The 15925-nt window shown below is 36.4% G+C and overlaps 1 protein-coding gene across 3 annotated transcripts in view; it reads right to left on the reverse strand.

Moving 5' to 3' along the window:
• Positions 1-15925, reverse strand: part of DIAPH3 (diaphanous related formin 3) — a 582111-nt gene that overhangs the window by 296180 nt on the left and 270006 nt on the right. For all 3 annotated transcript variants that reach the window (XM_018056821.1, XM_018056820.1, XM_018056822.1), the window contains 2 exons: positions 9837-9931; positions 5760-5861 (listed from right to left, as the gene is read on the reverse strand). In XM_018056821.1, coding sequence (XP_017912310.1) covers positions 5760-5861; positions 9837-9931 — 197 coding nt within the window. The remainder of the gene's footprint in view (positions 1-5759; positions 5862-9836; positions 9932-15925) is intronic.

Below are 15925 nucleotides of genomic sequence, written 5' to 3' on the forward strand. Positions count from 1 at the left end.
TTGACAGTAATGACCAAGAATAACAGAAGTTTTCACCTAGGAATTCAAATTCTGTGACTTTTACAAAGAAACAATAATATTAATCACAAAAGCTAAGCCTTAGAAGAGTCTGGATTACAAGCTGATTTACACGTTATCAGTTCAGTTCAGCCGCTCAGTCATGTCCGACTCCTTGCGACCCCATGAACTGCAGCACGCCAAGCCTCCCTGTCCATCACCCACTCCTGGAGTCCACTCAGACTCACGGCCATCGAGTTGGTGATGTCATCCAGCCATCTCATCCTCTGTTGTCCCTTTCTCCTCCTGCCCCCAATCTCTCCCAGCATCAGAGTCTTTTCCAATGAGTCACTGCATCTATTTAATACTCAAAAGAATGCAGTGGAGGCAGACAGGACCACTCACCTGTGGTGGCAGAATCGTGATTTCCCCAAATAGGGTCACAAACTGATCCCCAAAACTTCTGAATATGTTAACTTACAGGGCAGAAGGGAGACTGTGGATTTGATTCCGTTTAGATGCTTGATTATTCTAGATTAGCGAGTATAAACCCAAGGTCCTTTTGAGGGTGGAGGAGAGAGCCAGGGAAGGAGGCATGACAGGATGACAAAAGGAGAAGTGAGCGTGATGGCAGACCGTAAGCCAGGAGCGTGGGCAGCCGCCAACGCGGGGAGGGCCAGGAGGAAACCCTTTCCAGAGCTCTCAGAAGAACACAATATTAACGACCCATTCCAGACTCCTGACCTCCAGGATTCTAAGACAATAAATTTATTTCGTTTCAAGCCACTAAGTCTGGTGTACTTTGTTACAGCAGCAACAGGAAACTAATGTAAGTTTCACAAATAAGGAAAGTGAGGTACAGGAAAATGAACAACTACCCAAGATCACAAAGCTTGTAAGGTTAATGTAGGATTTTAACCCAGAGTTCATGCACATAACCTCTATAAAACACTCCCTCCAAACACATACGCAAATCAGGTATGCCGAGTTTTTCTTTTTAAACCTGGGGGAAAACAAAAACTAACCATCCTTCATTGAGGAAATAGTTATAGAAAAAGTCAAAATATCAGTAGGTGGCACAGTGGTAAAGAATCCGCCAACCAATGCAGGAGACTTAGGAGACAAGGGTTCAATCCTTGGGTCAGGAAGGCCCCCTGAAGTAGGAAATGGCAACCTGCTCCAGTATTCCTGCCTGGAAAATTTCATGGAAAGAACAGGCTGGCAGGCTAGAGTCCATGAGGCTACAAAGAGTCAGACATGACTGAGCACAGCATGAAATACCATATAGGAATTTCAAAATATCACATCATAAAAACAAAATCTCCAAAACATATTTCACGGTGAAGTTTTAGAACAATGTGCAAATGAATATGCATACATTTGTAAATACAAAGAAATAGGATTGGAAAGCCAGCAAAACATTTAAAAAGATCATTTATATGGAATGCAGTGGGTAGTGAGATACAAGGAAACTTCTACATTGTATTCAATATTTTTATACATTATTTAAATGTTTTATAACAAGAATATTTAGGTGTATTTTAAAATGAGGCATTTTTAATGGAAGGAAATTTGCATGAACTTCTTACAACATGTTTTGGTTAAAAATAAAAAAGTCTCTACTGCACAAAGTTTAAAAGCCCTGCCCTACAGTGACACCAAATGGTGGCAGATCAAAATACAGCACACAAACAAAACATTTGTTCAACTCAATTTCCTGTAAACACTGCAATTCCTTTGAAGAAGTGGCAGCTTAACAGCACTAAATAATGTGGAGACAAATATTCAAAAGCTTAGAATTTTTAATCAAAGAAATTCTAGTATACCAACTTTCAAATGCAAATTTTAGGCCTCTTTCTAAGCTTCAGCTAAATCTTGTGATCCCATTGAATATTTACATATCTTACTTCTCACACAGTTAACCAACTGTACCACTGTGAGCACAGTGATTTTACCTAATGGCTTATTGATCAAAAGATGACTGCAAATATAAAAAAATAGTCATACAACTAAAATCAGGTTCTTTCAACAGAAACCAGCCTTTGATGAGTAGATGCCATGATCTTCGTTTTCTGAATGTTGAGCTTTAAGCCAACTTTTTCACTCTCCTCGTTTATTTTCATCAAGAGGCTTTTTAGTTCTTCTTCACTTTTTTTAGCATAAGGGTGGTATCATCTGCATATCTGAGGTGATTGATATTTCTCCTGGCAATCTTGATTCCAGCTTGTGCTTCTTCCAGTCCAGCGTTTCTCATGATGTACTCTGCATATAAGTTAAATCAGCAGGGTGACAATATACAGCTTTGACGTCCTCTTTTTCCTATTTGCAATCAGTCTGTTGCTCCATGTCCAGTTCTAACTGTTACTTCCTGACCTGCATACAGGTTTCTCAAGAGGCAGGTCAGGTGGTCAGGTATTCCCATCTCTTTCAGAACTTTCCACAGTTTATTGTGATCCACACAGTCAAAGGCTTTGGCATAGTCAACAAAGCAGAAATAGATGTTTTTCTGGAACTTTCTTGCTTTTTCCATGATCCAGATACTTGTATGTAAGTAATATATGACAAAAGTAGAACATACTTCTAATTTAGATGTTGTGTTTTACATATTCTATTTGGTATTTTGTGACACACCATATAACATGTAGGACCTTAGTTACCTGAAGGTGAAGTCGCTCAGTCGTGTCCAGCTCTTTGCGACCCCGTGGACTGTAGCCTACCAGGCTTCTCCGTCCATGGGATTCTCCAGACAAGAATATTGGAATCGGTTACCATTTCTTTCTCCAGGGGATCTTCCCAACCCAGGGATCAAACCCGGGTCTCCTGCATTGGAGGCAGACGCTCTAACCTCTGAGCCACCAGGGAAGCCCCAAGGGATGAAATCCACGCCCCCTGCATTGGATGGCTGGAGTCTTAACCACTGGACAGCCAAGAAGTCTCTCTATGTGGCCTTATTGACATTGATTACGAGGAATTTGGATGTGTTACTTTCACAAACCACCTTTCTATGAAACAGAAATAATGGAGACAAACACTGATGTCCAGGTAAGCTGGATTTTGTTTGTTTGCTGTTTTACGTAATTCTTGTGTGGACTTAAAGCAGATTATATAATGCAAACAACCTTAGTGACTTTGTCCACTGAATCAAATTTGAGTGTTTATTTAAATAGAATACATCTGTAATTCACATAAATGAAATTAATGAATTTATATAATTGGATAAAAGAAAACTGTAAACTGGCAATGAAAATAACTGCAGGGTTTTAACTGATTTCTATAAAAATGAAAACAATGCTAGAAATGACAGTATCAGTACACAGAACCTGAAGATGAAACAGTTAACACCAGTCTATCTACAGTGAAAACAAGTAAAAAGGCAAGTTTCAATTCTATTTGGGGTGGAACGACCACCTGTGACTCTTCCTTGTTCGTGACTCTGAAGATTTTTCAGCCAAAAATGATTAGCACTTTAAACATAGGTTTAGTCAATAAGTAAAGGTTTTTCTACAAGAGCAAAGACTTGTAGGAATCTGCAGTTTAGTTTACCTCTAGTTAACAGCCTATCTTCAATATATACACAAGTATACACATGGTAATTATAATCAATTTCTTTAAACCAACAAATTATGGTATCATTTATATAATGTTGATAAACTGATAAGGCATCACTCTTTAAAGAATATGTGAACTCACTGAGTTTTTAAATTAGAAAGAACAGAAAACGTCAGGCATCACATATGGTTCATCATTTTGGGGGTAACTCTCAACTGTTTAGAACTTTAGGCAAGTTTTCCTGTCTTTTGGGCAATGCGTGGGGGTTTTAGAAGTAGAGAGCCAGATTGAAAATGGTGAAAAACTGGAATGGAAAAAAAGATGGAGTGAAGAATATTACTATTTGCTACCCCCTTCCCCCAAAAAACTTCATATAAAACTTAACATTTTTCTTCAACTGTCTTTCACCTTTCTTCATTAAAACAAATATATTCTAAGGTGTTAGTGTAACACAAACCAGAACCTGAAACAATATTTTCAGAAATGTTCATAATCAACAGATAATAGCAGATGGTTTTCAGCAGTATCACTCTTGTTCTCTTTATATTCTATTTGTAGTCAGGTAGGATCAGCATGGAATGTGTAGAGTCAAGGTCAAGTTCACATTGACATGTGTCTTAAAATCAAAATTATCATGTCTAAAGCCCTGGTATCTGGGAATATACTTATTTTAACTTTCTGACCCCTCTGAGTACAATACTTGTAAATCATGCCTCTTTGATGTGAACCCTCATTTTTCAAAGGCAGGCATACCTTGGCTATTTAAATAAACCTAAAACATCTGCAAGTTAAGAGTTCATTCTTCTGTGACAATCAGCAGGAAAAACATGAAAATAGTTTTAAATCTCTGTGATGATATGCAACATAAAGAGTTTCGTGGTAAGTAGATATTTTCATATAAGTTTGTGTTTCATACTTAACATGGATAGGAATATTTCAAAATTGTAATTTTACATGCTATGATTTTCCTTCAGGAGTCAAAAAAGATGGACAAACATCAAAAATCTAAGCAGGTTGTGGTTAAAAATGTAACGCAAATTCTTCCTTGTCTCATATGGAAGATATTGTGTCACACAGGGATCAAGACAAAGACTGATCAGGTGACAGAAAATAAACAAGAAAATAAAGAAAAAGAGAGAGGGAGACAAGAGGATTAAAGAGCTCTCTGGAGAGACTCAGGTTAAAAAAAAAATAGCATTTTTCTAAAAATAATGTTTAAAAGTTTTATAACAAAAATTACAGGGCTATTAAGAGGAAAAACTTGTCTTTTTTTCTTTCTAATCTGAGTATGTGAACTTTGGGGGCAGGAAAGTCACTGCACAGAGGGCTGAGTAGATTGGATTTATGAAGAGACAAGAAGTTTAAAACCAAGTGCCAATAACACACCAAATAATAGTATGCAAACACAGTCCTTTAGTAATCCAACCCAAGCTTTCAGAATTATAGAAATATAATATTACAACGTCCCTGGAGGTTGGTAATAATATAGCTGAAGACTCTAGGGGAAAAAAATCTTAAATATTAAAAAAAATGAAATAGTACTTTAAACATCATCATGATGGCTGAGGTATCCAACGTCAACATGATAATTTAATGGTAGAAGGTAAGAGCAGCAGAAGAGAAAACTTGATAAAAATCTTAAATTCAAGTTGTAACAGAGCTAACATATAACATTGAAAAGTCTTTTTTCATCTCTTTAGATCCCAACGTCTCTAAAATAGGAGGCTAGAAAAAGATGATTATCAAGGTGTCTTGAAGATTTTCTAAAATGCATTCATTTTTTCATCCTCATTGCCAAAAAGAAACTGTATTTCTAATTTTAGAGTCTAAAACATGAGAGGAACTGAAGTGATTGAGTAGAATGAGAAAGTGAAGCTACTCTTGCGATATGTTGGAACACACAGGTCCAGAATAAAACACAATCCACTCTAGTCATACGAGTGTAGGTTTCATTTTACATTTTCCCATTAAATAGAGAAGATAAAAAATCACGTTTGTGCTTTTGAAAGAACTCCTTGGACTTCATTTATGGTTAGAATTTTAACATATATTTTAAAATCAAGATAATTTTTCATAAATATCCTCAGATTAAGAAAAAAAAGCAAGGTGGACATTAAATGTTTGTGAATATTAACGATGTGAAAGCCTTGCATTCTCTTTTCTCTGTGCACAGTACAGACGTCCCCTCCAAAGAGAGCTGACAGGGTACTCACCACAACAGCAAACTGCTCGGGTTCACATAAGTTGCTATATTCACTCTGGTACTGAGATAGTGAATTCAACTGTTCTTGATCGGGAAGGTGCTTTATTAAGTTCTAAAATTAAAACCAAAGGAAAATATCTTCATTACTGTCCTTCTTAAATTCTAGGAAAGTTTATTAATAAACTGTGACAAGGAAATCACTGAGTTAATCTTCAGTTTTATTTCTAGTTAACTTCCCAAATACTAAGCCTTAAGCTTTAGTCTCTGTATCTTGAAAGCAACTAATTTTCCTCTTCTCTATCCAGGATTATTACATATTCAAATCAAGCACTACTCAATGTTTATTTGATTAGCTATATAATTGAGAAAGGAGAATTCAACCTATACCAAAGAAAGAGCTTTCTCACCTGGATAAATGTGATCAATTACGTTTTAGCTACTGGGAATTAAATGTCAGAAATTTTCAGGCAAAGCCAAACATATTTTAGCACTTCACTCAGGGGGATAAAAGAGATCATATTCTTCTAACAGGCAAGAGAAAGAATAGAAAAGAAATCAAGGGAATTTTAATGATAGCACTTGCAAGATTTAACCAGTATGATTACACTTTTAATAATAAAGATATCTCTAAAACAAGACAACGTAAGTTTTCTGATGTGAAAGAAAACTTGAAAAGGCACTGAGGACACAGGATGATGAACCTTGCAGATAAACGAATACAGAGAGAACATAGGTGCCATGGCTGCAATGGCCCTTTGCCTCAATCATCTGCAGCTCATAAAGGGAATACATACAATTATGCCTCCTTGTTAGAACTTATATGATTAAACCATCCCTTTGACAAAGTCTATGTAGATCCTCTGTATCAAAATATGATTGATAATAGTATTACAGCAAATTAGTATACTGACATTAAAATTAACAAAAGAGTGGTTGATGCTCACAATTCCAAATTACAGCATAAGTGAACTCTGTACAAGCCCAAAGTCAAATTCAAATTATAATTAAGCCTATATCATGCGAGGCTTAAATATATATATTTTAGGAAGTATATTTAATGAAAATATATATATTTAAGGGAAAAAATCCCCAATGGTGTTATTGGTTAAAAAATGATGTTAGAGAATGTTATATATCAAAGAGTTAGATCAAAGAACAAGTTTTTCACTCACTGTGTACCTTTGGACAAAAACTTGATTGACTGGCCAAAAACAAACAAAAAAGTGGCAATTTAAGATTATCTCTAAAAAAAAAATTAGACATTAATACTACCAAACTGAATAAAAACAATAAAGGAATATGATTTTCCCTTATAAATAGAAGTTTTCTCAGTAAAACTGCCTAAGACCAGAAGACTTGATTATTAATAAAAGACTCAGTTTCTTTTAATCAGCTGACCTATTAATTACACTGAATTTCTTCAGCATCTATTTAGATAACCATAAAATCACCTTGAATATTTTTAGTTAATATATACTTAAATTTTAATCTTTCATCACAAATTCATTACTTTTTCACTTCATTATTTTTGTTTTCTAAAGTAATAAAACTATTAGATTTGTAAAATTACAGGCCCAACATTCCGTTGTTCTTTCCCATCCCAAGTTCCTCTCAAAATAAAGTCTTCAAAGTTGCCCCACACAGCTTTTCTCTCACAGGATCCCTCTGCCTATATACATGCCATATTCACTGGAAGGACTGATGCTGAAGCTGAGACTCCAATACTTTGGCCACCTGATGTGAAGAGCTGACACATTTGAAAAGACCCTGATGCTGGGAAAGACTGAGGGCAGGAGGAGAAGGGGAGGAAAGAGAATGAGATAGTTGGATGACATCACCAACTCAATGGACATGAGTCGGTGATGGACAGGGAGGCCTGGCATGCTGCAGTCCCTGGGGTCACAAAGAGTCAGACATGACTGAGTGACTGAACTGAACTGAACTGATTCAACCTTTAAGGATCTTTACGCACACATTCAGGCTTCCCTGCTGGCTCAGACAATAAAGAATCTGCCTGCAATGCGGGAGACCTGAGTTCGATCCCTGGGTCGGGAAAATCCCCTGGAGAAGAGAACGGCAACCCACTCCGTATCCTTGCCTGGAGAGCCTGGCAGGCTACAGTCCATGGGGTCACAGAGCTGGACATGACTGAGAGACTAACACACACACACACACACACACACACACACACACACTCACATACTATCTAGGTCTAACAATCTCAATACAGCCAGGTTTACCTTGTATTATAATCATATATATAAATTATATATATATATACATACATACACACACACACACACACACACACACACACACGCCATCTCCCTTGCCACACTATAAACTCCACAAAGGTAATGTTTGTGTCTGATCAAGCCTATACCTGAGTGAGCCTAACACCATTCCGTCATATGGTAAGCACTATAAAATACATGCTCAAGTAATTGATGATTATTAACAAAGTACTGCTTTTTCTATGCTCTGTTCAAAATAGGCAAGTTCTTCACTTTACAATTAGAAGGTATGAAATTCTTATTTTTTAATGAATATATAAAGATTTTGCATATGTCCAAAGTAAATTTTTAGATTTTCAATTCTTAAGATTTGTTTTATATTTAGCAAGTGTGGTAAGCAGAATGATGATCCAACCCCAATAAGAGCTCTACATTTAATTCCCAGAACTTATTAAATATTAACTTACACAACAAAGGGAATCAGGGTTTAAAATGGAATTAAATTGCTATCAGCTGACCCTAAACCTGAGAGATTATCCTGGATTATCCGGATGTGCCCAATGGAATCACAAAGGTCTTAAAACGTGGAAGAGGGAGAGCACAATAGTAAGAGGAAGATGTGAACAGAGGACACCTCTACAAGGTTTCTGTGAACAGAGGAACAGAGCTTCAAAGTCACTGGCTGAGAAACTGAAGGAGTGTGTCCAGCAGCCAAGGAATGCGGGCAGTCACAAGGGGCTGGAAATCAAAAACAGCTTGAAGCCTCCAGAGAGGAATGCAAGTTGGCTAACACCTGGACTCTGGCACAATAAGGCCACACCAGACTTCTGTTCTACAAAAATGCAATATATTTGTTTTATAGTAAGCCACTAAATTTGTGGTAAATTGTTAAAACAGTAATAGAGAAGTAATATGTTAATAAATTATGTAGAACTGAATGTTCTTCAGATATGAATTTTAAAATCCAAACTTTTTTCCACTCAAACAACAAAAGACATGATCATGCAAAATATTCATATAATCAAGTTAAAAGTTACTGTCTAAATATAAATATTTATATATTTATAATATTTACAAATGCATTATAAAAACTACATATGCATTAAGTAGAAACATTTTAGTGAAAGAACTTGGAAATCTACTCCCAGGAACAAAGCACATTCACAATCAAAAGGAATAAAGACATAAACTATGAGAAGCTGCTGGAGGAAAAACACGCTTGAAGAAAGGTTGTTGAGTTAGGTAGTTTAAAGAGTCTGAGACTTAGCACAAGTCACTGATGGGATTATATATTCACACCACATTTAGAAGACAGGACAGAAAAAACCAAGAAGTTCCAGCCTTCTGAATGACTCAGAATACTACGCAAACAATTTCTAGTATTCATGGAAACACAAATGACTCAAGTAAGGGTTGTTAGTAATGGTAACTCTAAATAAAGAGAAAACTCTCTCAATCTTCTTTACCAAACAAAAATACAACTTTGTAAGACATACAAGCCCAAGAAAATCATATTCTACAAGGATCATACAAATAAATTTAAATTAGCATATTATTAGACTTAACTGTAAAAAAAAATAAACATACATGTAAAAGTAAACAATCTGCCTTTCAGAAACAGTCATTTAAAATAACTGAAATGTAATCATTTGATAGCATTATATTTAGTTTGCAGTTAAGAGAACATGCAAAGCTCTATCTCCTGGCAACGCAGAAGCTATGCTGAAAGTAATTATGCAGCGAAGATTTTCCAGTTGAATGATTTGGTTTAATAATTTTGCTTCACTTACAGATTTCTGCTTAATGAGAAGCCTGCAATGAAATATAGGAATTTAAGCTCTCTGTTTGTTTACCTGAATCATAGACTCTGCCAACTGTGTTTCATCCACTTCCAATATCATCATTTTGATTTCCTCGTATGGCACCCGGAAAGAGCTCAGGAAGATTGCTAAGAGGAGGGGAAAAAAAGAGCCATAGTAAAGAAGGTAAGAAAATAATGTTTTATAAATTTACTCATTTTTTTTCTTTTTTTTAATATAAATTTCCCCTGTATGCAAGACAGCAAAAGAGACACAGATGTATAAATTTATTTATTTTTAATTGAAGGATAACTGCTTTACAGATGTAAGAAAAGAATCTGAGATGTACTTCTATATATAAAATAAAAAATGATTCATAAAAAGAGAAATTTTAAATACTCAATATAATTACTGTGGAGGAATCTTTCAGTAACACATTTATTACTCTTCCTCAGTTTTAGAACTACATTTAAACAACAGTTCTATATTATTATGTTGGTTCTGAGGATGATTTTTAATGCTTAGTTATTAGCCTAATATAGGAATGGTGCCAATTTTGATATGATTTTTTAAAAACTGAAATGGCTTAGTACACTATAGAGGTATCATATTGTAATGAAAAGAACCATAAAACCCCAATATGTATACATAATATTTATCTAGACGTGTGTGTTATTAGTCTACATAATATCTTCTGCCCTTAGTAAATAGTTAAAAAAATTTTTTTTTCCCAGAAAATTGCTTAACATATGACCCAGCAACCCCACTACTGGGCATATACCCTCAGGAAACCATAATGGAAAAAGACACATGTACCCCAATGTTCACCACAGCACTATTTACAATAGCCAGGACATGGAAGCAACTTCCATGTCCACTGACAGATGAATGTATAAAGAAGTTGTGGTACATATGCACAATGGAATATTCCTCAGCTATAAAAAGAAATGCATTTGAGTCAGTTCTAATTAGGTGGCTGAACCTATAGCCTATTATACAGAGTGAAGTCAGTCAGACAGAGAATGACAAATATCATACGTTAATGCATATCTATGGAATCTAGAAAGCTGGTACTGATGATCCTATTTTCAGGGAAACAAAGGAGATGCAGGCATAAAGGACAGACTTTTGCACACAGAGGGGGAAGGAGAGGGTGAGACAATTTGAGAGAGTAACACTGAAACACACATTTTCAGATACAATAAATAGCTAGCGGGAATCTCCTGTATGACTCAGGAAGCCCAAAGTCAGTGCTCCATGAGAACCTAGAGGGGTAGGGTGGGAGGGAGGCAGAGGGAGGTTCAGGAGGGAGGGGACAGATGTACACCTATGGCTGATTCATGCTGACGTATGGCAGAAACAATCATGATATTGTAAAGCAATCATCCTCTAATTAAAAACAAAATTTAAACAAAAAAAAACCTGCTAAGCAGTGCACAACACTTTTACAAGTCATAAGAGCACCCTCATGTTCAGACAATATGCCAGAGAATTACATTCTGCATGCAACTAAAGCTTAAATATGCAATATTAGAACACAAATTTTAATGGAAACTATCCAAATGGACTAGAAGGGATAAAATGCTATTACTGAGAATTCAACATTATTTACATTTTTTATACCTTACATGGGCTTCCCTGTGGCTCAGATGATAATCTGACTGCAATGCAGGAGACCTGGGTTTGATCTCTGGGTGGAAAAGATCTTCTGGAGAAGGGATCTGGCTCCTCTGTCCACGGAATTCTCCAGGCAAGAATACCAGCAGCTAACCACTCCAGTATTCTTCCACTATCCACATCTATATACATCCACTAATTCCATGGACAGAGGAGCCTGGTGGGTTACAGTCCATGGGGTCAGAAAGAATTGGACACAACTGATCAACTAACACACTCATACTTCATAAATCTAATGTTCAAACCCAATGATCTTCTCAAAAGTTACTGAAGTGTATAAGAATATCTTCAGAGCATTAGATTTAATGTTTTACTGGTTCCGCCTTATTCTGCTACTATTGTTTCTTCTCTCCAGTGATAGATGTTACTTCTTGAACACACTCAGACCTCATTACTACTACCCGCTACTTTTACTTTTATATACCAAACTTGTATCATTTTATTTGTAGGTATTTTCATATAAAAACACTATTTTTCATGAGATTAAGAAAACATGATCCTTCTTTCTTGGAGTAAGACTATATTCCTGAGGATACCATGGATCAACTAGAGATGAATAATAAGAACATCATTTGTGTTCTTATCATCAACTTTATTCACACATATTGAACTCAACTGTTATAAATGTGGGATATGCTGCTAGAAATAATAATATGTATAATCTTCAATAATGTAAGAACAAGAAGGAACAAATGAGCTAAATGATACTGCAAAAGAGATTTCTGGAATTACTAAAGGATAATCCATCAGTAGACACTAGATAGCACAAAAATATAATACTTATATGATTTTAAAGAGATAATTAATGAACAACTGAGAGGGAACAATATCTAAATCTGTACATCATGTATAAAGCAAGTTGCATATGATCCTAGGATTAAATGTAAACATTAATGTGAAGTGAACTGAAAGTAGCCCAGTTGTGTCCGACTCTTTGTAACCCAGGCCAGAATACTAAGAGTGGGTAGCGGTTCCCTTATCCAGAGGATCTTCCCAACCCAGGGATCGAATCCAGGTCTGCCACACTGCAGGCGGATTCGTTACCAGCTGAGCCACAAGAGAAGTCCAAACATTAACATAGAGGAATACTAAAAGAAATTGAACATGGCAAATTAGCTCATTTATGATTATAGAACTTACTCATAATAATCAATGAAAAAACATATGAAAAGACTTATATCTGACAAAATAAAAAGAAAACACTAATGTCAAATCACCTGAAACAATGGGATGAATGTGCCTCAAAATTCAGAAGGCTTTTCCCCAGTTCATTCAGAATACAGTGAGGTCCAAATAGAAAAATGTATGAAAACTCAAAACAGTAATAAAAAATGACCAAAAAATAATATGTAATTTGTTAAACATCAGAAATAAGCAAACTGAGAAGGCAAATTGCTAAGATATTATCTGGATTGCAAGTTTAGAAGGATTAGTAAGATTAATCACAATCCTTAAAATTCCCTTTGAGAAACAATAAATTCTATTTGAAACCTAACTATGGACACAATAACAAATTGTAGAAAAGGTTATAACATTAAACAAAAAGATTAAAAGGATCAACAGACAAACGGATAAGGAAGTTGTGGTTCAGTTCAGTTCAGCTCAGTCGTGTCTGACTCTTGCGACCCCATGAACCGCAGCACGCCAGGCCTCCCAGTCCATCACCAATTCCCAGAGTCCACCCAAACCCATGTCCATGGAGGGATAAATCTGAGTCAGTTGCAGGGAGGTGGATAAACCTACAGCCTGTTATACAGAGTGAAATAAGTCACAAATAGAAAAACAAATATTGTATATTAATGTATAATATGGAATCTAGAAAAACAGTACTATTTACAGAGAAGAAATGGAGAAGCATTCATAGGGAGCAGTCTGGTGGTAACAGTGGGGAAAATGAGGATAGAATAAACTGAGAAAGGAGCGTGAACATATATGCATTCCTATCTATTAAAATGGATAACCAGAAGGAAGCTGCTAGAATAAACTGAGAAAGGAGCGTGAACATATATGCATCCCTATCTATTAAGCTGGATAACCAGAAGGAAGCCGCTATGTAACACAGGGAGACCAGCCTGGCGCTCTGTGATGACCTAGAGGCGCGGAAATGAGAGAGGCTCAAGAGGGAGTTTTTTATTTTATGTGTGTACAGTTTTTTATTTTATCTGTGTCCCATTCTTTCTGACCCCATGGACTACAGCCTGCGAGGCTCCTCTGTCCATGGAATTCTCCAGGAATACTGAGGCTTGCTTGGAGAATTCCATGGACAGAGCAGACAGAGCCCTTCTCCAGGGGATCTTCTGAACCCAGAGATCAAACCTGGGTCTCTGAACTGCAGGCAGACTCTTTGCCATCTGCGCCACCAGGGAAGCCCATATGAGGTATAAAAAATGTAAAAAATGTTGAATTCTCAATAATACTTTTAAATTTCATAATATAAAACTGTATTTTATATATATATATAAAATTGTGACTGACTTGTGATGATGTACAGCAGAGACCACCACAAAATTGTAAAGCGATTATCCTCCAATAAAGAATAAAATAAAGAGCATCTTAAAAAAAAGATTAAAAGGAAAGAATTACATGGAAGCACAACATAATAATTGAGGGAGAAAGAAATCATAGTTTTTTATTTCAGGCGGCATGGCAAAGTGGAGAGAGAACTTTGAAATGTTTTTTAAAAGTTACTTTTATTTTAATCTTTAAATCCTTTTCTGATCTATCCCAAAAGAAAGGAAATTAGAAAACCTGGAGAAAGTGAAAAATTTACTTAAAGAAATGAAACAAAAGTTTGAAACACTGAGCAGGAAACAAAATAACTGCATTACAAAGAAACAAATATTTGAAGGAGAAAAAAAATCTTAAAAAAAATATGCATATCTAGATACTGAAGTAGAAAATTCATATGGATTAGACATCAGATAAGAGAAAACAGGGCAGGAGGAAAAGGGGACGACAGAGGATGAGCTGGCTGTATGGCATCACTGACTCGATGGCTGTGAGTCTGAGTGAACTCTGGGAGTTGGTGATGGACAGGGAGGCCTGGCGTGCTGCGATTCATGGGGTCGCAAAGAGGCGGACACAACTGAGCGACTGAACTGAAGCAGAGATGCTCTCCAAACCACAAAGACAAAGAGATGGAAAAATACTAAGTTAAGAGACATGGAATATGATTAAGGACACCTAAAAATGTTGTCTTGGAGTTCTGAAAGGAACACACACACACACACACACACACACCAGGGAAGAAGCATATTTAAAGAGAAAATGTCACTTTACAAAATTTTAGAGAGAGACAAATAATCAGAACAAGGAAGCTAAACAAGTCCTAATCACAGTATTTTTTTCTTTAAAGCTACACTAGCTTCTTGTAAAACTCCAAGTATTAGAGAGGTGGTAGAGTAGGGACACTCAAAAGCTCTGACACGGGAAGAGAAGACTGGTACAAATGCAGCACCGCTATATACGTATAGTAGCAGCTGCTGTTGTTCAGTTGCTAGGTCATGTCCCACAGACTACTGTCCGGAGCCGCGTTAGGCCTCACTGACAAAATAGAGGCATGGCCCTAAACCCCCTCCCTTTGTTCCATAGGCACAGATCCAGAATGAAGGAGTTAGGCTTTGTGATTCTGACTTTTGTTTTCCTTACCTCAGCTGAGTTGATGGAAGAGAGTATTAAGGTGCTTATTGTTTTTCAGAGGAGCAGGAGAAGGCATAAAGCCTTCTGCAGCTGTGCTCAAATAATAATCCATAAAGTTAATCACTGACATTTAACTTTTACAATAGAGTGTTCCAGGGTGAGCACAGAGGCCACAGCTTAAGACCATGGGAGGGATTCCTATCTGAAGTCTATTTGTGAGAAAAGTGTTTATGGCAAAGGAGTTTGCTGAATTTAGGAGTTGAAAGTCAAAGTGAAGTCGTTCAGTCGTGTCCAACTCTTTGTGACCCCATGGACTGTAGCCCACCACGTTCCTCCATCGATGGAATTATCCAGGCAAGAGTACTGGAGTGGGATGCCATTTCCTTCTCCAGAGGATCTTCCCAACCCAGGGATCGAACCCGGGGCTTAGGAATAATTAAAATAGCTAGAAGCTAAAGATTTAAGTATTGCTGTAATGTTACAACATGATATTCTAGCTTATAAAAATTAGGGACATTAGAGATATTATTAGCTAGAAGCCCTTTCTAAGAAATAGTGAACTTAGGATACTAGGGGCAAACAGGACTTAGAAAGATAAGAAATAAACTGAGGAATGTGGTATGCAGCCCAGACATTAGCATAAGTTACAGTGTATTCACAAGGACACATGAGAAAAAGTAGATAAGAGAATTGCTGAGGAAGGAACTCCTTTTGAGGGGCAACAATAATTCTTGGAGAAAAAGAAGCCTGGGTCAATGGGAAAAAAATATCAAACCTGTGATCTAATGCTTTTGTAAAACTATAAAAGAGAATCATAAGCTTGAAAT

The sequence above is a fragment of the Capra hircus genome, chromosome 12, assembly GCF_001704415.2.
Source record: "Capra hircus breed San Clemente chromosome 12, ASM170441v1, whole genome shotgun sequence".
NCBI lineage: Eukaryota > Metazoa > Chordata > Mammalia > Artiodactyla > Bovidae > Capra > Capra hircus.